General features: G+C 40.3%; 1 protein-coding gene across 16 annotated transcripts in view; it reads left to right on the forward strand.

Moving 5' to 3' along the window:
* Positions 1–24,768, forward strand: part of PROM1 (prominin 1) — a 78,108-nt gene extending 53,340 nt beyond the window's left edge. For 6 of the 16 annotated variants that reach the window (XM_087936457.1, XM_087936463.1, XM_087936459.1 and 3 more), the window contains 15 exons: positions 381–484; positions 4,758–4,842; positions 9,486–9,632; positions 11,622–11,693; positions 12,308–12,398; positions 13,607–13,635; positions 14,453–14,506; positions 14,869–14,949; positions 15,048–15,116; positions 15,292–15,384; positions 16,456–16,571; positions 19,151–19,174; positions 19,663–19,731; positions 21,448–21,487; positions 22,204–24,768. In XM_087936457.1, the coding sequence (XP_087792583.1) occupies positions 381–484; positions 4,758–4,842; positions 9,486–9,632; positions 11,622–11,693; positions 12,308–12,398; positions 13,607–13,635; positions 14,453–14,506; positions 14,869–14,949; positions 15,048–15,116; positions 15,292–15,384; positions 16,456–16,571; positions 19,151–19,174; positions 19,663–19,731; positions 21,448–21,466 (1,053 nt within the window). In that variant the 3' untranslated portion in view covers positions 21,467–21,487; positions 22,204–24,768. Of the gene's footprint in view, positions 1–380; positions 485–4,757; positions 4,843–9,485; positions 9,633–11,621; positions 11,694–12,307; positions 12,401–13,606; positions 13,636–14,452; positions 14,507–14,868; positions 14,950–15,047; positions 15,117–15,291; positions 15,385–16,455; positions 16,572–18,461; positions 19,107–19,150; positions 19,175–19,662; positions 19,732–21,447; positions 21,488–22,203 lie in introns of those variants that run through there. The other 10 variants (XM_087936461.1, XM_087936469.1, XM_087936471.1 and 7 more) reach the window with 5 other exon arrangements.
* The last annotated feature ends 1,469 nt before the right edge of the window (positions 24,769–26,237 follow it).

Here is a 26,237-nt window from a genome sequence, read left to right on the forward strand (position 1 = left end):
TTACAATTGCCCCGAAGAATGTGATTTATGACCATTTTTCACAGATAATGACCTTTGCAAGCATCCCCATTATCATGGGATCAAAATTCAGATGTTTGGTAACCGGTTCATATTTATGTTGTGTTCCAAGGTCATGTGATCACGTTTTGCAACCTTCTCAAAAGCAGAGTCAATGGAGAAGCCAGATTCACTAAACCGGGTTACTAACTTATCAACTGTGGTGATTCACTTAACAATGTGGCAAGAAAGGTTGTAAAATGGGGCAAAAGTCACTTAACTAATGTCTCACTTAACAGCAGAAATTTTGGGGCCAATTGTGGTCGTAAGTCAAGGATTATTGGTAGAAGCCAAATTAGATTCTTCTTTAAATTGCATTTTAGATTTTGGACACACCCTACTTGCTTGATCACAAGTGGAAGCACTATCTGTCTGGCGTCATTTTGAAAAACCCAGATATTGACTTGACATTTGAAAAGGTTTACAGGTAAATTTTCACTCTTTCCTGCTTCTGTTGATTAATCGTTTGGCTGAGATTGCACGTATAGCTTCAATCATCTGAAAATGATTGAAATATCTCCCAATTTGTGTCCTGCACTCTGCATCAGCCGCTTCTTCATAACTCCATAACTGGAACAGATAGAAACCGCCTCCTCTTATTGATTGCGGTGGTGGAGGGTGTTTTTCCCCTTTGTCCATTTCCATAGCAATAAAGGTGTCCAAATGGATGACTGACCTTATCCCTTTTTTCAGACTAATTGGCTGACTTCTGTCCTTTAGCTAGAACTGGCTCTTAAATAGGGCTTACTTTCGTCTGCCCATTCTGTCTAGTTGCTGCCGTAGGAGGTTTTCATGGTTATGAAGTGAGGTGGTGGGAGGGTGAAGGACAACATGAGGTGAGGTGGAGGATGAAATGTGTCAGTGAGGGGTGGAGGACAAACCTTCTCCTTGCTCACTGCCGCCACAGAGCAGAAGGCGGAGTGAAGCACCGGTGCCTGTCAATCAAGGCTGCGTGTGGGGGGATTAGGGGGTGGAGAGTGAAATGAGGTCGGGGGGGTGGAGGATGAAGCCCCAACAGTATCCTTGGCTGCCCAGCCTGCAGAGTCTTGATATTGGCAGCCGGAGCAGCCCCTTCCCCGTCTCACCCTTGCCACCTGCTTTCCAGCTCTCGCCCACCTCCCGTGACTTTCCCAAAGCATCCCCCCCGCTTTTTTTAACCGGTAGTCCCACAGTCTTTTTTTGTTGCCCTGACATGGTAGTGGAGAACAGATCTGGTAAGCAGGTTAGTGAAGGGATGCTTTGGGGAAGCAAGTGGAACTGGGCAGGAGCTGGAAAGCAGGAGCAAGGCAGCCCCCCCCCAGGGCTCCAGGTAACTGGTGGTGGAACGTGAATGGAGGCAGGAGGCATTGCGCTGGCCGCCACCACTGGCTGAGATGGTGAAGAGGCTGCTCTGGTTGCCGCCACCTCACTCTGCCAGCATCAGAGCTCTGCAGCAGTGGTGGAATTCAAATAAAGTTGCCACCAGTTTGGTGGGCGTGGCTTGGTTGCCACGCTTCGCATGCATGCACACTTTGCGTGCACACGTGCACTAAACACGCATTTCGCACAGGCGCAGAGGTGTTCTAACTTGCCTCCTGCAAGCCTGCACAATGCTGGTTGCTGCAGCAGCTGCCGCTCGGCGCTATTCTGTGCTGCGCAAAGCAGGTGGGCTTTGAATATTGGACATAAAAGTGAGTATGGGAGCCCAGGCGAGTGGGTGGGCCAAACACAGAGCAGTGAAGAGAACCAGTTCGGTCTCCACTGCTCATCACTGCTACCGGCTCTCCAGAACCGGGCAGAACTGGTCGAATACCACCACTGCTCTGCAAGCTGGGCAGTCAGGGATACTGTTGGGGCTTCATCCTCCAACCCCACTGCCTTGCTTAGTGGCTGCAGCACCGATGCCTCGCTCAGCCTTCTGCTCTGTTGTGGCAGCAAGCAAGGAGAAGCTTTGTTCTCCACCACCCCCCGCACTGCCTCATTTCATCCTCCACCTCTTGCTCCATTGCCACCATGAAAAAAATAAGACCCATCCCAAAAATAAGACCTGGTGCTTATTCTGGTGATCCAAAAATATAAAACTGGGTTATTTTCAAGGGAAACACAGGTAGAAAGACATAGAAAACTACATAACCAGCTGCCCAGTATGCATGTCCATGAAGTGATTGTCAGGGAAGACTCCTGGGTTGCTCCAGCCTGTGGTCAACCTCGCCAGACCATGAGGAGAAATTGCCATGGATTTTATAGTAGAATTGTCTAAGAGTAATGGGAGTACTGTGAGTCACCTGTCACCTGTTTTTGAAGCAAGCACACTTCGTCGCATGTCCGAAGCTTCCCTCAGCCTAGAGTCTGGCCAAGATGTTTGTGCAGCACATCTATCAGCTGCATGGAACCCCAAGGCATATCATTTCAGATTGGGAAGTGCAGTTTACAGCAAAGTTTTGGCAGGAGTTCATAAAGTGAATAGGGTCAATCCAGGGACTTAGTTTGGAGTTCTATCTGAGTACTAATGGGGTGGCGGAACGAGCTAACACAATAGTCGAGCAGTACCTATGTTGCTATATAAACTATCAGAAAACAGAGGGTGAAGCTCCTACTTTTCACAGAAGTGGCTTTTAATAACTCTGTGCATAGTAGCACTGGGTTCACCTCTTTTAAAGTAAGTACTGGAGTTGAGTTTATGCCAATGACAGAATTTCCAGGGGAACCTCCTCCCACAGAAACATTAGCTGACTGGATGGACACTCTACAAGCTACCTGGGGAAGTGTGTAAGAAAGCTCTGAATAAAGCTAGGGAGTCGCAAAAGAAACAGGCAGATCAGAAAAGACCGCCTAAAAGGAGTTCAGGCTTGGGGAGAAAGTATACATCTCTACTAAATACCTGAAGCTGAAGCAACCTTGTAAGAAACTGGGTCCCAAGTATATAGGTCTGCTTCCAGTTGTTCGAATTATAAACCCACTTGTAGTGGAATTGTGGTTACCAAAGGTGCTCAGGAAAGTTCACCCTGTGTTCCACTGTAGCTTCTTAAAACACTTCCAAGTCTCTAAGTTAAGGCTAGTCAAAGGGGAACCTCTGCCTCCTGTTGTAGTGGGGAGAGAGAGGAACACAATGAGATCAAAGAGCTGTTAGACTCAAGATACTTTAAGGGGAAATTACAATACTTAGTGCAGTGGAAAAAATACCCCTCAGCTGATGCTGAATGAGTAAAGGCCCGTAATGTTAGTGCAGAAAAGTTACTAAGAAGATTCCATGTAAAATATCCTCAATGACCGAAGAGATTATTGAAGGCTAAGTCTATCTAGGTAATGGTGTTTATGCTTAATATTTTCCAGATGTCTTTTTCCTTCAGGGGATTGGCATATCAAGATTGAACAGCTTTGCTCCTTTCAACTAGACAATGAACTGGGGGAGGGAAGAGGGGAAATAGAATGCTGAGATTGTGTGAATGGACTCTTGAAAGCTTGGCAACCATCAAGGTCATTATTACAGGTGCATGAGAAAGAGATGGATTGTTCCCATAACAAAAGGATGTCTCGTAACTGGACAATGTGGAGAAGGGGTGTCAAGAGAAGGGGTGTCAAACTCAAGGCCCGCAGGCCGCCTCTGACCACAGGTTGCTTAAATCTGGCTTACAGGGTCAGCCTGGAAGTATCAAAGGATTGGCCTACGGTGCCTCTGCCAGCCAAAACAGGCCACGGGGCTGTGTGCAGCCTCCCAACCCATTTTTGGCCTCCACAGCCTCCTGCAGCACTCTGCCAGCCAAAAATGGGCCACTCTGTGTGGCCCATTTTTGACTGGCAAAGTGCTGTTGGGGTGGAGACTAAAACAGGCCATGCAGGGACCTCGCAGGGCCTCCGTGCACCCTGTTTTGGTCAGCAAATTGGTGCAGGAGGCTGTTCAGCCCGAAAAAGGGCAGAGTGGGCCATGTGCAGATCCCCGGCTCACAGTTTTGGCTGACAGGGTGCTAGAGGAGGCATCCATCCTGTGCCTCCCATTAGCCTGAGGAGAACCACAATGCTGATCCAGTCCTTGAAGAAATCTAATTTGACACCCCTGACCTAGAGGTCAGGAGAAAGGGAAGCTATTGTTTAACTAAGCAAGCATTTACACAGGAAAACCAGAGCTGGTTTTGATTCTTCAGTAACAAAATGGTGTATCCAATAAAATTTTACTTTTGGGAATTCAAAGCTCCTGAGAGTATTTCCTTCTTTGGGGTTCACTAGTCGGACAATTGACAGTCAGATTGTTCTTGCTTTGAAGAAGAAGCTAAGTAATGGACTCGAATATCAGTTACTACTTCCATTCAATTTTTCATAAACCAAATATTGTCAAGAATTCCATCAGATGTTTGAGTCTTTGAGAGAGAAGGTTTAATTTTATAGTTACATAGAAATATCTCATACTTACAACATCTTGAAAAAAATAGTTGTGTTATTAATTAGATTCCAAAGATTGTTCGGAATTTCCAAATCTTTAGGTACTTTGGATGAATTGTCTAATGTTTGCCTTTCAAATAGCAGAGCCATTACAAATTGTACAAATAATTCTCAGTTTCAAATGTGTTTGGGAGGTAAGGTAGGAAGGGTTTGGTTAGCAAATTTGGGGATTTTATAAGCTGCCCAGTTGTTGGGGACAGTTAAATAGATTTTTGATGGAAAATACTAGGATCTAAAATTGGAAACAAACTCTTGATTTACCTTTATTCTATATATCTTTTTAGTGACTGCAAGGAAAATAAAGGCATTTATGCTACACTCCGCTTGGAAAACCTCTTCAATATCCATACAATCCTAAACGTCAGCATGGTGAGTTTAACAGTTTATGAGTATTTTAGTACTTTACTATACAATCTTTTGCATTTTGTTCTATTTTGATTTTGTTAGAAAATATGATTTGCAAGAAGTAAGCTGTTTGTGTGTCGTAGTGATTGAATCCCTGGCTCAAATCTGAATTTTTATCATTGTTGCAAAGTGGCACTCTGGGAATCTTTCATTTGTCTTTCAGCTCTGTTATTCATTCTGTCCTTGGCAGCTTGTCTGTGTTTAAAGTGTTTGGGGTCCTCCTTCAGCTCAATTTTGCTTCAGTATCTTTCTTTTCACGGGATGAAACTGTGTTTTCATTTAATGTTACAGGATTTGAACTACAATATTTACAAAGCACCTCTGACGCCAACTTTCTCTAGGTAGTTCCAAACATTAAAAACGATACAATAAAAAATGATCTAACATACTTCAAATGAAATAGAAGCAATTAATATCCATACATAGTCTTGCTGTAGCATCTTATGATGCCAGTGTGCCAGGCTGAATTAAAAATGCTTCTCTTACATGCCAAAATTAGTACATGCCAAATGCTTAGGAGTGTAGAAGAGGGCAAGTTTTCACAGAAGGGGCACCAGAACAGAAAAGGCTGTTTGGGTCCCAAGAATGTGGCCTAATCTGTCCTGCAATTGTCCTGCAAACTTCAACTCCTACGCTGCAAAAACATATGGACCACTCTACTTGACCAGGGTAAAGCTATAGATGCAATTTACATAGACTTCTTCAAAGCCTTTGATTCAGTGGTACATGACAAACTACTGTTAAAACTAAACTCTTAAGGCATTTCCGGATCCCTTCATAAGTGGATTACTGCGTTCCTGTCAAACAGGCAGCAAATAGTAAAAATAGGGAGCGCTGTATCAAATCCTGCTCCAGTTAACAGCAGTGTCCTCCAAGGCAGCATTCTAGGAGCCACACTTTTTATACTCTATATAAATGACCTTTGTGATCACAATATAAGCAACTGTATCCTCTTTATGGATGACGTAAAACTATTCAACACCACTGACAATGCTACAATCCTTCAATGCAACCTTGATTATGTGTCTGAATGGTCAAACATCTGGCAACTCCAAATGCTCAACAAATGCTCTGTCCTACACATTGGTAAAAAAAAATCATTACACCAAATACAAACTAGGCGGATATGACCTTGTTGATGATTCTCACTCTGTCAAGGACCTTGGAGTTCTCATATCAAATGACCTAAATGCCAGAGCTCACTGTAACAGCACTGCCAAAAAGGCATTAAGAGTTGTAAATCTAACATCTTATGAAGGTTCTCCTCTGGAAATATCGAATTGCTAACTAGAGCATACAAAACTTTTGCCAGACCAATACTCGAATACAGCTCATTCGTCTGGAATCCACACTGCATATTGGACATTAATACAATCGAGCAAGTCCAGAAGTATTTCATGAGAAGAGTACTAGACTCTTCTGCTCACAACAGAATACCCTATATCACTAGGCTTGAGATTTGGGGGTTGGACAACTTTGAATTACACCACCTACGGTTAGACTTAAGCGTAGCACACAAAATTATCTACTACAACGTTCTACCAGTCAATGACTAATTCAGCTTCAACCACAACAATACAAGAGCACACAACAGATACAAACTCAATGTAAACTGCTTCAAACACGATTGCAGAAAGTACAACTTCAGCAACAGAGTGGTCAATGCCTGGAACGCACTACCTGACTCTCTTCTTACATCCTCTAACCCCCATTCCTTTAACCTCAAACTAACCACTATTGACCTCACCCCATTCCTAAGAGGTCTGTAAGGGGCGTGCATAAGTGCACCATCGTGCCTACTGTCCCTGTCCTATTATCCCCATTTATTTGTACCTATTTCCTGTATTCTTACTCATGTTTATACTTATACCTATTATCTTGTAAGTGATTGACAAATCAAATCAATCAATAAATAAATATATCTAGTGGGATTTATTGCAGCCATTAGGTGGGTTGACATGGAAGGGATTATTTGTGGTATTCTGATCTAGTTGTTTAGCCTTGCAGATTTAGAACATAGAACATAAAATAACAATTTGGAAGTGTTTTAGTCCATCTCTGTGCTCGGGCAAGAGACTCTATACCATTCTGGACAAATGTTTGTGCAATCTCTTTTTGAACACCTCCAGTGATGGAGCACCCACAATTTTTAGAGGCAAGCCTTTCCACTGATCATTTGTTCTCACTGACAGGAAATTTCTTCTTAGTTCTAGGTTGGATCTTTCTTTAATATTATCCTTGTCTGGCCCTCAGTTGCTTTGAAGAATATGTCAATTCCCTCTTCTCTGTGACAGCTCCTCAAATATTGGAAGACTGTTATCATATTGTGGGAAGAAAGGATAGGCTATTGATCTATCAAATTCAACAAGGCATTTGGATGATAGCAGACCCCAGAATAAAAGAGACATGAACCAAAGTTTTAGATAGGATGATTTCAAAATGTACCAGAGCTATTCGTAATCCTGCTGAGCTGTTGTGATAGAATGTGATTTTGCAAAGTCATGTAGTTTTGAAAACCTAGCTGTGAGAAATAGGGAACAGAAAGTAGCTGATGGATAGAGGTTTGAGATGTATACAGGTGTATGTGGAGACTGTCCGTCAGTAAGAAAGAACAGAGAAGTAAGTTGTGAAATGCACGCAGAAAAGTATAAAAAGAATGTCTTGGGATGTGTTCAGGGCCATGGTTACTCCTTGCTGGATTCAGCCATGTCAGTGCACCTCGTTACAATGAGTTATTTGATATAAGTTGTGTTATGATAGCTGTTCATGTTCCAAATTGCTTGTGAAATAAACCTCTGATCTTAAAGTAGGATTTATTGCTTGTGGTTTGTTTGTGTTCCTCCTTTACTGAATTATTTTTACAACAGTATCACCCCTAGTACTTCTCTTCATTAGACTAGACATACCCAGCTCCCCCAACCATTCATCCTATGTTTTAGCCTCCAGCCCCTGATTCAGTTGCAACTTTGAATGGTTTAAAACCAGTGCTGCTATGCACTGCATTATTGTAAGTCACTTCTGTGAAAGGAAGGTCAGTCCAATAATCCTGTGAAATAATGTAACATCGTAAGTATTGTTCTAAGACTCCATTTGTGCATTCACAGCTTCCATTCATCTGGGGATGATGACAGGAGCTAAGCTCTTGGGTGGTGCCAAGCAATTTTAGGAATTCTTGCCAAAATTGTGAATTGAACCATGCGATTTGAGATAATTTGCTCTGGGGATCCATGAAGTCTATAAATACGTTGCACAAAGAGTTTGGCTATAGTATGTGCTAAGGGAATTTTGAGGTAAGGCACAAAGTGCATTTGTTTAGAGAAGAGGTAGATTATCACCCAAATGGGTGTGTTTCTTGAACTTTCTGGTAACTTTACTATACAGTCCATGGAGATTTTTTCCAGGATGGTTGAGGTTTTGCCACTGTTCGAAGGAAACCTGGGGTTTTCCTGAACATCTTTTGGCTGATGAACATATAGGGTAGCTAGCCACCATAAGTTTCAATGATCTTTTTTTGATATGGCCTCCAGAATTGGTGCTTCACTTAGGTGTAGGAAAGTGGTTTTCCAGTTGTTCCCCTCTTTAATCCGTAGTCTGTAGTATGCCTTTCATAGATGTAATTTGGTGAAGATCTTCTTTGCTAAGTGGGCAGGCATGTCTTTCATTAACAGGGGGTAAACTTTCTCAGCACAAATAGCATTTAACCCACGCTAGATGGTGGAACCCATCCTTCTTTTCCTGGAATAGGACCAAGGCAGCCATCCATAATTTTGTTGTCTGGATAAATTACCGCTGCAAGTTCTTATCTGTAAAGGACTGGAGCTTGTCTTGCTCCTTTGGAGTTATGGTGTATAATTTAGGTTTGAGTAATTTACCTCCCAGCAATATTTCTATAATTCAGTCAGGGTAGTGGTGAGGGGAGATCACATCTGAGTCTTTTTCATTGAAAACCTAATCCCAGTACTCCTTGGGATTCGGGGGTTTGCCTTGGTTCATTGCCACATCACTGCAGCAACCTCTCCTTTTACTTTCCTGCCAAACGTTGTGAGGCTTTTTCTGAATGGTTTCCTTTTGGGCTCTCTGACAGTTGACTTTTGCTGAATCTTTAATACCAGCCTCCTCTGATTCACATAAGGGTTCCATTTCAGGAGCCATGCAGGTCCAGTATGAGGGGTCTACCCATGCCTTGTGCCACAATAAAGCTCAGGGTTTCCTCATTTTCATCTCTACCAGTTTAGTGACAAATGTTGCATAGGCTCCCTGCTATCAAACCATGGCTTTGAAGTTTGGTGCCTCTTCAGGTTTCACATTCCACTCTCACGGTCCATACTTGATCAGCTGGTGTGTTCCGGATTGACACCTCTGGTTCCTGTCACCCTGTCATTCTCTCTCTTCCTCCTTCTGTCCATTCCTTACTTCCCATCCTCCTCCTTACTCCCTTGTGTTTTATGGCAGAATGTCAATGAAGAGAGTTGTGCTGAAGATGGCAGATATGACATGTATCTGATTTGTTGTATGTGATAGGTATGAGGCACTTCTAAAAAAGACACTTGGAAATGAGAGGCATCAAAATTTGAGAATTGTTTCCTTTCACCTCTTTTCCCACACAGTATGCAGAAGATGTGTCCCTTAAAATCAAGAAAATCAATATAAATTTAAGCAATATAGTTTTACTGAGCAACACTGGAAAAGAGAACTTGTTGAATTTTGGTTCTTCGGGAATAAATGAAATCAACTTTGCGGCATACCTGTCAGAGGTAAGGTGTTGATTAATCTCTAATTCTAGACACCTGACAGGGAGCCATTTTTTCACTTTGCTTTACTCTGATAGTTATAAGAAGCAACTGTTATATAACAGAATAACAGTTGGAAGAGACCTTTGAGATTTTCTAGTCTAACACTATACCATTCCAGACAAGTGGCTGTCTAGTCTCTTCTTCAAATATATACTGTATCATCTACATACAAAGTATTTGCCTCATTTTGAAAACAGAGTAATACAGGTAATCCCCGGGTTGCAAGTGTTCCCTTAGCGATTGTTTGAAGTTACATGACAAATGCTCCCTAGTGTTTACGAATCAGTCCCAAAATTACAAATGTTGCATAAATTATGAATGTTGCAGCAGCGAAAAAGCTGTTTAAGAACGACTGCAGAGGCTCTGCAACATTAGTCCTGCCTATTCACTCCCCCCACCACCCCCACTGGGTCTTCACAGGCACTCTGCCTGTGGAGACTCACCTTGTGAAGATCTCTCTGTTGTGATTTCTTTGCCTACTTCGTTGCTTCAGGCTTTTGGTACATTTATAGAAAACAGAGGCCTAACATACCGCGAGATCATGCCAGATCAGTAGCATCAGATCTCGTGCTACTGATCTCACATGATCTCACACTTTAGTCCTCTATTCTTTGAGGCATGGATATTTGCAAACCAAGTGAAGGCTTTGGTCCTCAGGCCTTCCCTCTGTTTACCATTTCCTTGCCAAAACCTGCAAGGGAGATTGCATCTCTGTGGGTTTTGGCAGCCCTTTGAAAAAAGCCTTTATCGGCATCAGCAAAGCTTGGGAGGAGTGGAAGCCTCCTACTGACAAATGCTTTTTGCAAAGGGCTGCTGAAGCCTATAGGGACACAATCCTCAAGCTCTTTGGCGGCAAAAAAGGAGGCCTGGAGGTGGCACGCCGGTCCTCTGTGCCTCCTTTTTCATTGCCAAAACTTTCCTCAAGCAGTTTGGCTGCAAGAAATGAGGCCTAGAAGGACGCAGCCCTCCAAAGCCATCCTCAAGCAGTTTGGCAGTGAGAAAGGAGGCCCAAAATGGTGCGGGTGGCTCTCCAGGCCTCCTTTTTTGTCACCAAAGTCATCCTCAAGCAGTTCGGCAGCAAAAGGAGGCCTGGAAGCCTGTGCATGGCCCTCTGTGCCTTTTTTGTCACTGAAGCCATCCTCAAGCAGTTCGGGAGCAAGAAAGGAGGCCCAGAATTGTGCATGCAGCCCTCCAGGCTTCCTTTTTCATTACCAAAGCCATCCTTATGCCATTCAGCAGTGAGAAAGAAGGCCCAGAATGGTGCGCATGGCCCTCTGGGCTTCCTTGTTCATCACCAAAGCTGTCATCAAGTGGTTCGGCAGTGAGAAAGGAGGCCTGAAAGGCCGCATGCACCCTTCCAGGCCTCCTTTCTTGCCGCCAAATTGCTTGAGGAAAGCTTCAGTGATGAAAAAGGAGGAAGCAGGTGAAGAAACAGGCTGGAGAGGAGACAGACCTTCATCAGATGAGTGACTCGGCACAGCAGGATGTCGGGGGGCAATTGTGAGGGTCCCAGGGGAGGGAGAATGAGCTGTGGGTCGGAGGAGGCCTTGGGTAGTCTGAAGCAGGTGGCCTGTTCATGTCCTTCTCCAGCCCGAGATGCCTCACGTGCATTTAACGAATTGTGAATTCATGGGCAAAAGGAAGGAGTGATCGTGTTCAAGGTATGAGATTCACTCCTACAAATCCTCGGGTTACAAATGGAATGGGAAGGCTCCATTGCATTCATAACTTGAGGACTACCTGTATTGCTTATGTAGCCAGACCAGGCTGCCAGAATCAGAATGGGAAACAAACACACATGCACTTTTTGAAGACCTGTCTTTGTCCTGTTAAGCCTTTGACAATCTTCGTTGTACTATCAGACTGATTTTTTTTGTTGCTACAGATTAACCCTCTTCTCCCTCTAAGTCTAATGCTGCATGATTTTCTGTCCTCTCTTCCTTGCTCTAGATTAACAAGAGCATCACCAAAATTGATCTGTTGTTATATGCTAATGATTTGGAAGCGAGAGCAGATCAGCTGGTAAGTTGAGCAAGTGACGATGTTGTAACTACTGAATGCTGAGGCTGTCTTAAAGCATGCATAAAATAGAGCATTCTGTAGCAGTTGTTCTGGGGCTCAGGGTTGGGCGTTACAGCAAGGGTTCAAAAATGTCTTTTGAAAGTCATGGATAATGTTAGGCCCAAAATAACTACGCCCAGTCCGCAGAACATAATTGTTTAGGAGAAAAGAGGCAGGTTCATGTTGGAAAACTTGTTTTGCTTCTTTTAAGACCCCCACAAGACCATCTAGAATACTTTTAGGAAGAATGTAGATTTTCATCTTGAACAGGAACACGACAATTTAGAATGTCCCTGTTGTTAATCAGCTGCTGGCTTGAAATCTCACTACGCATTTATAATGGAACTTCTCAGTAGCAGGCATCTGCAATTTTTGATCTCTTGAAAAAATGGTTGGGTTTACATCACATGAAAGCATGTATTTCCCTTGATAATAGATTATTCTAAGTGGAAGCATGCAGACAGGAAAAGAAGGAATATCAGTTTTCTTTTCTGATATTATTGCTTTTCTGCTCTAACAGCAGAATAACTTACATGTTGGAAACCATACATTTAATTGTTTCCTTGCATTTCTAGCCCAAAGGAGCATTAGAAAACGCTTTGAAAGGACATGCAAATACGATTCGGCTGATACATAACCAGCAAGTTGTTCCGTTGGAACAAGGAATGGTAAAAATTTTTTACAGTAGTATTGGAATCTGTAATGTATCATATTGATAAACTGGAGCAAGTCCAGAGGAGGATTACCAAGATTTATTTATTAGTTTGCTTATTTATTTATATGTCAAATTTATACAGTTGCCCATCTCAGAAAACAAATTACTCTGGGCAGCATACAAAAAGCTACAATTGATAAATACAAAAAAAATCATTAAAACATTAACATCTATAAAAACAAAACAAAAAACTAAAACTAGGAAATATTGGATGAAGAAGTGTAAATAATAACTCTCTCAATACTTCACCAGTCCCCTGGGGTCCTCAGGGTTGATGTCAGATGGTGAAAAGACCTAGGTGTGTTTAGCTTATAGATGAAAGGTTCGAGAGGGACAGGATGGGCAGATATCAGATATCAAGGGCAAAGATTTATTCTCACTTGTTCAAGAAGTCAATACTAAAACAAATGGGGCAAAACTTCAAGGATAAAGTAAACTTTAGGATGAATTTATTGATAGTAAGAGTGGGCAATCAATAGAACAAGTTATTTCATGGAGTGGTTTCTCAGCTGAAAATTTTCATGCAGAGGTTGTACAGGGATGATATATGCATGAACTTGATGATCTCATAGGTCTGTTACAAATTAACAGAGTTGGAAGGGACCTTGTAGGTCATCTAGTCCAACCCCCCCACCCAAGCAGGAGATCATATACCATTTCTGAAAAATGGCAGTCCAATCTCCTCTTGAAAGCCTCCAGTGATGAAGCTCCCACAACTTCTGAAGACAAGTTGTTCCGTTGGTTGATTGTTCTCACTGTCAGAAAATTTCTCCTTATTTCCAGGTTAAATCTCTCCTCATTTGGTTTCCATCCATTATTCCTTGTCTGGCCTACAGGACCTTTAGAAAATAGCTTGACCCCCTTTTCCTTTCTGTGGCAGCCCCTCAAATATTGGAGCACTGCTATCGTGACTCCCCTGGTCGTTCTCTTCATTAAACTCGCCATGCTAAGTACTTGCAAACGTTCATTGTATGTTTTAGCCTCCAAACTGGTTGAATACCATCTCCCCCCCCAATGATTGTGGGTGCTAATTTTCTCTTAATGTTGCGGTAATTTGTCTTGACTATCTTCTTCTCTGAAAAGTCTCTACTTTATTGTTTTCTTCATAATTTTTCCTGCTGAGTAATTTTAATCATCCTCAATCTTTTATTTCAAAAACTGGCTGTCAAGAAATATGTTAGAGCTAGGGTAAGTGTTTTTCCTTTCTTATACTGAAAGTGAATAATTAGCTTAAGCCTGTTTCAGACAGTCTTTATTAAGCATGTAACTAAGCTTGACTTCAGTTGAAGAAAAGACTAAAAAGTATCAAAGACTTCACAGTATAGTACCTTTGCTAATGTTGAATGTTAGTTCAATAGCTAGAAATATTTTTAAAAGCATGAAAGCATGTTAAAAATCATAAACACTGGCTACATAGATTTGTAAAGAAAATAATTTTGAGATACTTTTATAATCTTGCTCTGCTTCCTATAATTCTCCAATATTCAAGACACTCAGGGTTTGCAAACTTTCGTCTATTTGCCCCCATAATCTCAAGGACAGAGAGTGGATATTTTTTTCTGCTTATTTTTTCTTCTTCTTAACAGCAGTGGAGAATAAGGACTGAGATGAAATGCTGTGCATATGCTAAAATTTACAATTCAAGAAGAAAAGCACAACTTTTCACATGGGCTGAAGGTTATAGAAGCAGCTCAGCAATTATAGCATCAAATAATTCTATAAAATAATTATATTTTCCTATCTCACACCACACTGGTTTGTGTATCATGCAGTTTAACTAACCGGCTACTAGATATTTTATACAAGGACCAGCTTTAAAACAGATCTTTGCATGTATCTGTGACAGGATTATAAAAGTATCTCAAAATTATTGCATATCTTTATTTTCACAATTGTAACAATTGCCCTCCCCACATACACACCTAAGCATTAAAAGTAATGGCATAAAAAGTGTGTGGCTCAAGCTATTAGAGATAAAATCTTTGTTTTCTTTATTATAAACTAGAGTACTTTAAACCAGAGTATTCGGTTACTACAGAAAACGTCATTAGAACTTCCAGTAAGTTTTTCTTTCTTATCTTCTACAATAAATGAACATTTATTTCTCAGTGTTTTGCTTATAATAGGCCAAGTGTTTGTTAACAACTAGCTATTTTTTTTAAAAGTTTTAATTAAGTATTAAAGAATAAGCGGAACATTTTAATGAATTTTATCTCCATTTAATAGGAAATTAAAGAAAAGTGATCTATCTAGTTTGCTTTTTAAATATCCTGCTACGGATTTTAATCCTTTTTCTTTAAATAACTATGGAAATCTAGATTTTTAAAAATTGCAGTGTCTGGCTAGGCACTGTTTCAAGACCTTAATGCATCACAATTGGAGGATGGGTTTCACTTAAGGTCTTTTCTCTGGCTTTTCCAGGAAAAAGTGAGAAGTGTAATCAGTGCCATTGAAGCCACTCAATTTCTTATAAACAACAATGCTTCATTTGTAATTGTCCAGGTAAATATTTTTGTCATAGTAACCCTTCAAAGAAATCCTTACACTGAACATAGCTTTGGATTCTCATATCCTCTTAACAATGGTTTCTTTCTTTCAAGGAAGCTAAGAAATACATGGATACTATCTTAGGTTACTTTGAGCAGTATTCCGTATGGGTGAAGGACTCGGTAAGACCTTTTGGTTTATTGGATTGATTTCTCATCAGTTATGAAAATCTAGATCAAATATGCAGCCAAGAATCAAAACTGAATACATTTGAATTCATTTCTGTCTTAAGATGGGTGTGGAGAAGCATTTTCATGGACACATTAGAACATCAAATCTGTATCTCATCTCTTGCAGATTACTACACAAGTAGCAACCTGTAAACCAATTGCAAATACGATTGATACAGCTGTCGATATTTTTCTGTGCAGCTATGTAATGGATTCTTTGGTAAGTGGGAATTAGAAGAGGGTGTGGGTGTTTAAGTCATCTCTCTGCCAGAAACTTTACCTGTTCTTTAGAGTGAAGAAGCCAATAAGATGGAAAATGCTTTTCTATTTATTATAGTTTCTCTGTGGATTTATGCCACTTTCTGTTGGATTCCTCATAAAACAAATTTTTATGATAAATAAGACTGATAACCAGCCTTATTCAAACATATCTTTATCAAGCTAAAGGAAGGATATAAAGGAAATAGCTTTATCAAGATAAGGGAATAAATAAGAAAAAAAATATGCCTGCGCTAATGTGTGTGTATTTTAACTATCTGAAAATACTAAGTCAAGGAAAGATTTCTTTTTACTGCCATTTAAATATGAAACCAAACCAGCTTGCTATCTTTTTAGTTTGATTCATGTAAAATTAGCTGTCCAAAATAAAAATCTGAGTTTTTGTTTGTTTTAGACTCTTCCTAAATCAGAGCTTCACAGCAGAATGATCTCATAAAACTGAAAAGTATTATGTAAAAATGGGAATTGCAGGTGATTCTTGGAAGCTGATGGCCTGCTTGGAGGCCAGGCCCTTTTTTGCATGGTTTTGTCCCTAACATCTTCTGCTTCTGGTTTTACAATCTCTCTCTGGTTTGGGCTACCCCATTCACAGAAGGATCTCAAGTAGGGCTCTGCGGGAGGTTCAGATTCCACAGGGAAAAGCTTCATCCTGACTCACCCGGAGGAGCAAAACAAGAAGGAAGTTGAATTCAAGGCTAAAGTAAACTTTCCATGCAAGAAAAGACTTAATGGCCTATGATCTCATGAGCAGTAAATGTCTTTGCTAAGTTGGAGGGCTTAGCAACTATACTTGAACAACTGCATCCCTTGAAACACACATTTTCATCCTTCTTAAAACTGAAGTTTTGCTTGTTTATTGCTTGAATACTCAAGTGACTCTAGTTTGGTGTTTTTACCTAAGTGAAAAAGGATGAATAGCTTTGAGATGAAGCTTACAGAAGGAATGAGGAAGAAGCATTCCAAGCAGCTTGGATTAGATATGCATCCAATTGTTCTTTTTCCTTTTTGTTAGAATGCTTTCTGGTTCGGACTAGGAGGCTGTTGCATCTTGCTGATCCCTGCCATTATTTGTGCGGTGAAACTAGCCAAATTCTATCGCAGGATGGATACCGAGGACGTGTATGATGAGTAAGTAAAAATAGAATGAGTCAGAGTAACAGGCTCCATTGCAGAGGTTGTATTCAGCCGGTTCACACCAGTTCTGGTGAACCGGTAGCAAGAATTTGGCGTGGGTCGTGGAACCAGTAGTGACTTCTGGCTGGCCACGCCCCTGAACCAGTATGGTCGCGCGACGATCGCTCGCCCCTTCCCGCTGCTCAACAGTCGACGCTCGAGTCGCTCATCTTTTCCAACTGCTCAAAGCTCGCCCTGCCCACCCCTGCCCTATATATGTTGCCTTCACCACATGGCCCAGCTAATCGCCTCCCAGTTGCCTTGTTGATAACTGGTCAGCTCACCAAAGGTGCATGCCGCCCACTGACCCTTTGCCTTGGCTTGGGGGCTATTCCCTGAGTCCCTGGAACCATCAGCTGCCTCAACTGGGTCGGGGAATGCGTGATTCCTCAGCTCCGGCCTTGCCCCGGAGCCGCCGCCCGCTCACTACCCACTCTCTCTTAAGCATTATGCGTTGCCCATTTTCCCCTCTGGAGGCCAAAAACATTCCAATTTTTGGTCTGCAGAGTGCTTCTGGAAGCCAGGGCAGGCAAAAATGATATGTATGGAAGGCTTGGGAGGCCAAAGACAGGCCTGATTTGGGCCAGCAGAGTGCTTCTGGGGGCTGGGGAGGGCAAAAACGGGACACGTGGAGGGTTTGGGAGGCCAAAAACAGGCCCGTATTTGCTCTATAAGATGCACAGGCATTTCCACCCACTTTTTTGGTGAAAAAAGTGCCTTATAGTGCAAAAAATGTGGTATTTTGACACCCTCCCATGCCAGCCCCTCCCTCAGAGATAGGTCATCTTTGTGGTGCTAGAACCATTCGTGTCTTATTCAGAGCAACTTTTAAGGGTTGTGCTAAGTCTTGGGTTGGCTCTGGCTGGGTCATTTCTTGTTGGGTGAGAGCTGGTGCTGCACGCCGCTTGGATGAGATGATGGATGTCACCACTACCTCTCAGGCACTGTTGTACTGCAGCCTGTAGGAGATGGCATCTGCAAGGAAGTTGCCTGCCCCTCCCCGGCAGATGCAGAGTATGAAGTTGAACCAGTTAAAGCAGGGGTGGGATTCAAATTTTTTAACAACCGGTTCTATGGGCGTGGCTTAGTCAGTGGGCATGGCTTGCTGGTCATGTGATTGGGTGGACATGGCCAACTCAATATCACTCACATCGAGAAACGCATCTCCTCACCTGGCCTTTCATGACTGTGGGGATGCTGCAACAGTCATAAGTGTGAAAAATGGTCATAAGTCACTTTTTTCAGTGCCATTGTAACTTTGAATGGTCACTCCACTCAAGCAAAGTACCAGCAAAGGAGGGGAAAAAACTCCAGAGAAGTTCCAGAGACAGGAAGTCTAGTCCTGCCAGGAATGTAATAAGGGTTAATGGAGAGGCAGTTTCTGTAAGCAACACCAGAATGTTTCCTTCCTGCCTTCCTTACAGGATTAGGCCAGTAATTTCTTCTAACAACCAGTTCTCTGAACTGCTTAGCATGTTAAAAACCGGTTCTTAACATGCTAAGCAAATAAGTGTGAACTGGTAGAATCCCAAACCTGAATGCAGGTGTCCTTGGGGAATACAAGAATGTCAGTCCATACATTTTCTTTTTTCTGTTGATCCTGAAAAGAGCAACGAGGAGAAACAGAGCTGGTAGGCAAGGCACATTTTACAAAATCTCCCTGCCAACACCTGTGCTTACTGATATGCTCAAAGGCACAGGTAAAGCCACTGCCGCAATTTGAAACTGGGGACAATTCTTGTCATCTCTCTGAGAACTGCAGGCAAAGTAGATTGAGAACCCTCCAAGAACAGCCACAATGCAAGAGGATCACACATGGAACCAAAATTGTGCTATGTTTTCTAGGAGTATCTGCAAGGTGTGGCCAAAATAATCAGAATGGCAGGCACAATCAAGATGGCAGCCATAGCAAAAAGATGGTGAGAAGCTTGGAAGCTAAATTCTACACAGACTAGTTGTAGGAACTTGGCATGAATTAGCCTTAAGAAGAGAAGACAACTGCGGGGAGGCATAGCCATCCAAAATTTGAAGGGTCAACACAGGGAAAAGTATGTGATTTATTCTCCACAATAAATTTAATAAATAAAAAAAACTACAAGTTCTACAAGATTGGCCCCGTTATGGCAGCCATTTTTGATTTTTTTACCACATCTTGAAATTATTCCTGATAGTTAGTTTCCATATTTTCCTTGCCATAGCTCTTAGTTTATGCCCTGCTCTGCATAATAGGATTTCTCTTTTCCGTCTTGCAGTTCATTTGTCTCAGGGATTTGGCACATTATGATAACTGTATTTACTGATTTTTCACTAGTCTCTACTTTTATGAATCATTTTCGGTAGGTTTTTCCAATGCCTTTTCCAATCTCCTCTCCCCCCCCACTGCCTTTTTTTTAAAAAAATTCTCATTTGTTTCTTTGAGACGAAGATTGTGTTAATATCACACTTTTGCTATAAGAGGAAAAAAAAATACTGCTATGCCAAACATTATTTTCTAGAAATAACATGATAATTCTTTTTTCTTATTATTTTTGTAGTGTTGAAACTATGCCCATGAAAAAGTAAGAAAGCTTTATTAATCATATGGCATGTAAAGCGGGAGTGATTGTGATTTTGTTTTTTTATGGGTTTTTTAGTTTCAAACATAACATATTTAGATTGTCAAACATTTTCAAACATAACATATTTGGATTGTTGATTTTTCTCTATCACTGCCTTTTTGATCTACATACATAGCTACAAAATTTTACATTCAAAATGTTTCGACATGGAACATTCTGTAGAATTCCCTTCCATTCCATAGATTTCATAGGCTCCAATGAGAGTCTGTTTATTTGCATTATTTTATATGTTATAGGATACTAGATGAATTGGTATTTTCTGTTATTGGTTGTGGTATAAATTGCTTTAATCTAACATTTTTTGGAAAGGCAACTGATAACATTTCAGATAATGACCTTTTTAATTACCATCTTTGTAACTGCAATTTGAATTAAATTGCATTTTATCATTAACCCACTCCTTTCCTCATGTATTTATTTTATTACAGTTTGGAAAATTGTAATATTGGTTATCATAAAGAGCAATTATATGGTATACACAATCCAGTTATGACAAGGTAAACCAAGTTTAAAACTGCCCACCTTTTAAGTGTCCTTAGTATTTCTTGTATTGTTCATATACACTTCTGCACATTTTAAAGTCAATATCTTTTCTTTTTGCATGATTTTTCCTTGACTATGTTTTTTCACATTATATCCTATAAAAATATAATTTTAATAGTGAAATTGGTTTCATTACTTCGCAACTGCTCTCTTTTTAGACATTGTTTTCAAAACATTTATTTGAAGTTGAAAAGCATTACAAATATGTCTTTTTTAAAAAAACAAGCCATAGTAGTTTGAGTTATATATAAATTAAATAGCAGTCTACATACCATTATTTTATTTTAAAAACCTATCATTTTAAAAATAAAGCCATACATACATACATACATACATACATTCAACAAAGAACAAAAATGTAGGATGTATTAAAAGGAATATTTGTAAACTAAACAAGGAAATTAAAAATACATTGGTTTCTATTTAAATTATATTTGTCATATTAAAGGCCATGTATAAATAAGTAGATAAAGTAGACTATTAAATAAGTAGACTATTAACATTATATATTTTTTCTCTTATTTCCATATTATGATGCAATTTTTAAACAAGGAATTAAACTAGACAGGATCGTATTATCTTGGCTAATATCCCAGCTGATTCCAAGGCTGAGAGTTGACAAATTTTATGGTAGCCAACATCTAGAGTCTAGGATACCATTATTCTTTGATGATCATCTGATCAGGCTTCTTGCCACAGTCCAATGGCATTATATTCTAAGTGCTTTATAGAGTGAAAGATTCCAAATTTTTGGAATATATTTTAAGAAAACATTAACTTTTTTAAACCTTAAATCCCTTCTAGTTACCCCTAGCAACAATGACTAACCAATTGCAATATTTCTAACATGTACCCCAAAGTTCCTTCAGCTTTGGATATGCTGAAAACCAGCTTTTTGAAGTAAAGCAAAGTTCCACAGCAATATTTGCTAAAGAACTAGGGGGAAGGTTGAAAAACAGAACAAGACCACCCTATTTTACAATTGTCATGGACAATTTTGAAGTTAGATGCCAATTTCTAAAATTGAGATGGTCTGTTCAGAATACTTCAAACTCCAAATCTACTTCTGTCACAAATCATCAGTATTTCTAATTTTAAAAATTAATAGACATTGAAAACTCTTTTTGTGAAAAGTTGTCTTCTATAGGGATATTGACAGGAAAATCTGTTGAAAGCACGTTAGGAAATCAATTAGCATTCTTTCAAGCATCCATTTCCTTTCATCTTTCCATAGTCAAAAATCATACCATGGACATCTATGCTGAAGGAACTTTGGGGTACATTGGAGAGATATTGCAAAGACTAGCTCTTGAACTCCTTTCCCCCATTTTTCATACCAAAGCTTTATAACCTTTGCTCTCTTCCCCTTAGTTATTCCTTATCTTCTTTTCCAATCTGCATGCCCTTGTTCTCAATTCTTAGTGGATTATAAAGAGCTTTATGTTTTTGTTCATAAAGAAAAGTCGAGGGCTCAATGCCCTGGTGCCTTTTGTGATCACAAATGCATGACCTCATCGTGGCTACATTTTCAACCTAGGAATTGGAATAAAACTGGGTAATAAAAGCTCCTTTTCACTCTTCAGTTTCTATATTGTATTGTTCTTGACTTACCATATTTATGTAGCTATCTCCATACAGATTTATATTTTTGTGGATTTTTCCCCTCTTAGCTCTGTGGAACAGTGGTAACTCAGACTGGAATTATTAACCGTAAGTTGCATGGCTTATTTATCTGTTAAAATTTTGGTGGCCTTAAAAAGTTCATGTAAATGAAGGTTTCATGTAAATCTTTGTTATTCTCTAACAAAGATGCAACTGTTTCAGGGCACGGCTTCCCAAATGATTTTCAACTCTTTATAGTGGTGGCCATTTTCAGTTGTGTATGTACTTTCATTGCATGTGTGTGTGTGTGTGTATGCACTGGGAAGCCCGAGGCCACCTGCCTAAGCTTCAGATGGAGGAAGAAGAGAATGTCTCAGAATTTGCCTTCCTTTTGGAGAGGCAGTGGGGGATGACAATGACAACGAGGATGACTTTCTCCACAGCCCCAGACTCATCCAGCCCACCTGTAGACCTGCTTTTTCTGCATTGGCTTTGTCTGCCATGTCAACTTTGGCTCCAGACAATTCATTTTTCAGAGAGAGATCATGCTGATGGATGGACAGACAGATAGATAAGCCTAGGCCTCTTGATATTTTTTTTCTTCAATCTTCTGTCATATTAGAAAGATTAAAAGCCCCCTCAGAGGCACCAGTTGTCATGGAGGCCTCTGGCATTTTCCTTATTTTTGACCCTAAACATGGCAGTATCTGAGTCCACTTATAGTCATGTTTCCACTATCACTGGAAAGTGATTTCACCTCTATTCTCTTGTAATGGGACAATCCTGAAAGAGCTCTGAATTTTGTCTTGTGACTTTCTTTTCAGATCCTGGAAACAACAGTTTCTCCTCAAGGAAGGCACCACTGAATCATCCTGTTTGAAGACGGCACAGCAAACAAATTTTGCATAAAAAGAATTACTGAATCTTTGGTCATAAAGTGAATGACAATTCACCAATGACAGGTTAACCAGTGACAGGTTAATGGCAATCAGGCCACCTGGCCTCCGTTTTTGCTGCCAAGAAACCATTAAAACTTAGCTGTAATGGGCTTTGGTCTTGTTTCATAAAATCATTTTCATTTTTTTTTCGTGTATCATATAATGAAATGAAACAGGTCTAACTGAATATTGTCCTCATTTTATTTTCTTTTTGCTTCACCTAAATAGTCTGTTCAAAATGAATTAGATTCTTCTTAAAATATCCAATGATGCTGTATGCTTTATAAAATATGTTTATATGAAAAATGCATTTGAATACAGAGACTTTTATACCTGAGGTTTTTACAGCTGTCTCACAACAATTAAGCAACATTTATTATCTTTCATAAGTAACCTGTTCAGTAATCAACATTTCTCTGGTGCTGTTAAAAGTGCAGGAAAAAAAAAGCAACTATGGAACTATGGATCCTGTCTTATGCTGTTTTCAAAAATATGAATGTAAATGAAGGATAATATTTTTTTCTGATTTCTTATTTAAGACAGTATTTTTATTTAGGCTGAAACATATATCTATGTGAGGAGAGCAATGTATGGTTGATTTGTCTGTCTCTGAACACACAGGTAGACAAATAAGCAGTGGGGATCTTTTATAATATAAGAAGAGATATTCCCCCCCAAAATCTATCTGAAGCTTCAGGAAAGCGATTAGATGCACCAGAAGACAACCACTTACTCCCTTCGGTGAAATATCTAAATATTGTAAATCACCACCATATTCCCAATGTGAATAAGTCTGATTCTCCTAGTCATTATTTCTGAATCACAGAAGCTGTGTTGAGGTTGAATTTTTGATACTGCGTTTCCCCGAAAATAAAACCTATCCAAAAAATAAGACCTACTAGATTTTTGTGCATGCATCCGATATAAGCCCTATCCCCAAAATAAGCCCTACGTAAGTGCTTGTGCAGCCATTCAGCCGCCCATTCCATCTGGTTTATTGTGTCATGGCTGCAAGGCGAGATGGAGGGGTAGAGCTGCTTCACATGCCCCGCGCCAGCTTACCTCAGGGTCCAGGCAGCCAGGCCATCCATGCCAACAGATCACTCAGCCTCCTCTGTTGTGGCTGCATGAGCAAGCAGAAGTGGGCTGGCAGCCACACAAGGCCCTGCTGGACAGGGCTGGTGGAGCCATCACCATGAGGCGAGGCAGGTGTTAAGGCATCGGTGGCTTGGCTGTGGGGCCCTAAGGTAAGCTGGTGTGGGGTGTGTGAAGCAGCTCTACGCCCTGCCTTGCGGCAATGACATTGATGTAATGTGTGGCCTCCTGCCCTGCCGCAAGCAGAAAAAGTGAGCCTCCAATGTACTCTTAAATTACATGGGGGAAGAAATAAGATATCCTCCGAAAATAAGCCCTAGTGCTTATTTTGGAGCCCAAAAGAAAATAAGTTCAGGTTTTATTTTGGGGGAAACAGGGTATTTAAATGAGAAGCTCCAGAGTATCTCAGAGCTGCTTTGCAGTGGCTAACATTGCCAAAGGTGTGACTTTTATTTTCAGGTATGTAGCAATAGCAATAGCACTTAGATTTATATACCGCATTAGAGTGCTTTATAGCTCTCTCTAAGCAGTTTACAGAGTCAGCATATTGCTCCCAACAATCTGGATCCTCATATTTCCCACCTTGGAAAGATGGAAGGCTGAGTCAACCTTGAGCCTAGTGGGACTTGAACTGTCAAATTGCAGGCAGCCGATAGTCAGCAGAACTGGCCTGCAGTACAGCATTCTAACCACTGCGCCGCCAAGTGTGAGGTAATAAATTGTGATATAACATTGTCTTTGAACAATGGAAGGGAGTATGAATGATTTCTACAATTATGAAGAGGGGCCAGTACTATTAGATGATAATTGCAGAAACAACGTAAAGAAATATTGTGGTATATGCCAATAATACTAAGAATGTGTTCCTACATGTACAGTCCATTTTGGGAGATCACAAGATTTTCCAAGCTGGAATTGAATTCTAATAATCATTCTAATAAGTTAATATGCACCCATAATTTAATTATGCAATATGCAATCAGAGTAAACCACATGATTCAATACTTCTGCCTAACACTAAAGTTTAAAAATAACTTGTATTCCATTGACTGCAGCAAGTTTTTCAGTAATAGGACAATTTTTAAGCTATCCAGTATGTAGACTACTTAAGAAGGTTGGGTATATGTGTTAGGTGTATGTGTGTGTGTGTTCAATATTGTAGAACAACATTCTTGTTTTTAATCTGACAATGTCTTTTAGTAATTTAAATAAAATCTAGATTGATATTTGTTTCAAATGGAAGGAGTTGGTAAACAAGATTAAAACTTTGTTGTGTATCAGAGATAAACGGATTCTGCTTAAGCAATTTGTTCCAGTTGTGCTGGCATCCATAATAAATCATGATGACATGTGAAATTATTGATCATGCTCAATTATGACATGCATCAGAAGAAGTCAACATGTGTGAAGAAACAGGTGCTTTCCTAGCTTCATTGTTGTTTTGTCTCCCCATTTTAGAAAGTCTTTTGAAAGGAGGAGGTCTTCAGCAGCACACAGGGAGCCTGAGATGAAGAAATGACCAATTACTCAGAATAATCTAGACTACTTAGAGGCAAATTCTGGCCCAAGATTCTGATATAGAGTATTTCTAGGGACAAATAACAGCACAGCTGCTCTTACTAACTGAGCTGAACAGCAACTTGGAATATGGTTTCATATGAAATCTCCAGTAATATCTTGAATTGATAGTTGGTAGATTTAATGGAATATGCATACATAATACGTACCCCAATCCCCAATACTTGATTGGGATAAGATCAGTATTCATAATACTTTGCATTGTCCCAACCTGGATATGTAAGAATAGTCCATTTTGTGGAGATGAATTTTCCAAACTTCAAGTGGAAAAGTTAATCATTTCTACATCTCCTCCCAGAAGCTCCTCTGGAGGTAACTTTTGTTGCTTTGGTCCTTGATGCAGGACTGAAATTCCACATGGCCAGTACAAGCTCTGTGAAAGAAGAATAGGCATTTGTAACATATACAGAGAAAAGACTCAAGTTGGAGTAGTAAAAAGAGAGCTTTAAGTCCAACACTAATCTGAATTTAAAATTTGAAATCACATTCAACAGCAGAAGGAATTTCATAATGAAGGCACTAAATACCAAAATAATATAAGCATCAACAGGGTCTAAAAGGGGCAAGAGTTGCGTTTCCCAGAAAGGATTTTAGAAAAATAAGAGTAAATCATAACCACCGCTATTGCCCAGTGTAGATCTTTTATCCCAAATTCTTCACTCCTGTTCTTAAAAAGTGCTAACAAAAAATCCCCACAATGGTAAAGTAGGTCAACAACAAGAGTGTTGATTGAAGAATTCTTAAAGTCCTTCCCCTTAGCTCCCTTCTTAAAGCTGGCATCTTTGTTTTTTTTTCACATTGGAAGCTTCTGAGGCAGGTGGAGAAGTCCCACAAACATGACCAGTAGATGGTGCTACAACCACAATAAAAATAACCCACACCAATGCATGCTACTCCCAACAGATGAGCAACTGAGGTGACCTGAATGCAACTAGTCACTCCATGTCTCATTCTGTGGTGGCTAAACCAAAAGTCTTTGGAAGCTGAAATTGAAAAGTCTACTGGAAAGATGCAAAATAAAGTTCCTTCTGGTACTAAAATATGACATCTGCTCTGGGCATTCCCAGGTCAAAGATATTCTTGTCCCAGATACACTTTTCTAGGGCTTCCCTGCTGCCTGCAGGATATCTGTGATGCATTCCTGGAAAATAAGGCAATCTACAGTCTAGAAGAATCTGGATGGATAGATATTTAGCTAGCTATCTTGTTAATACAAGACTTTCACAACATTAAATCTAATACTGTAG

This window comes from Pseudonaja textilis, chromosome 6 (assembly GCF_049901715.1).
Source record: "Pseudonaja textilis isolate UNSWEBS1 chromosome 6, rPseTex1.2, whole genome shotgun sequence".
NCBI classification, from domain to species: Eukaryota; Metazoa; Chordata; class Lepidosauria; order Squamata; family Elapidae; genus Pseudonaja; species Pseudonaja textilis.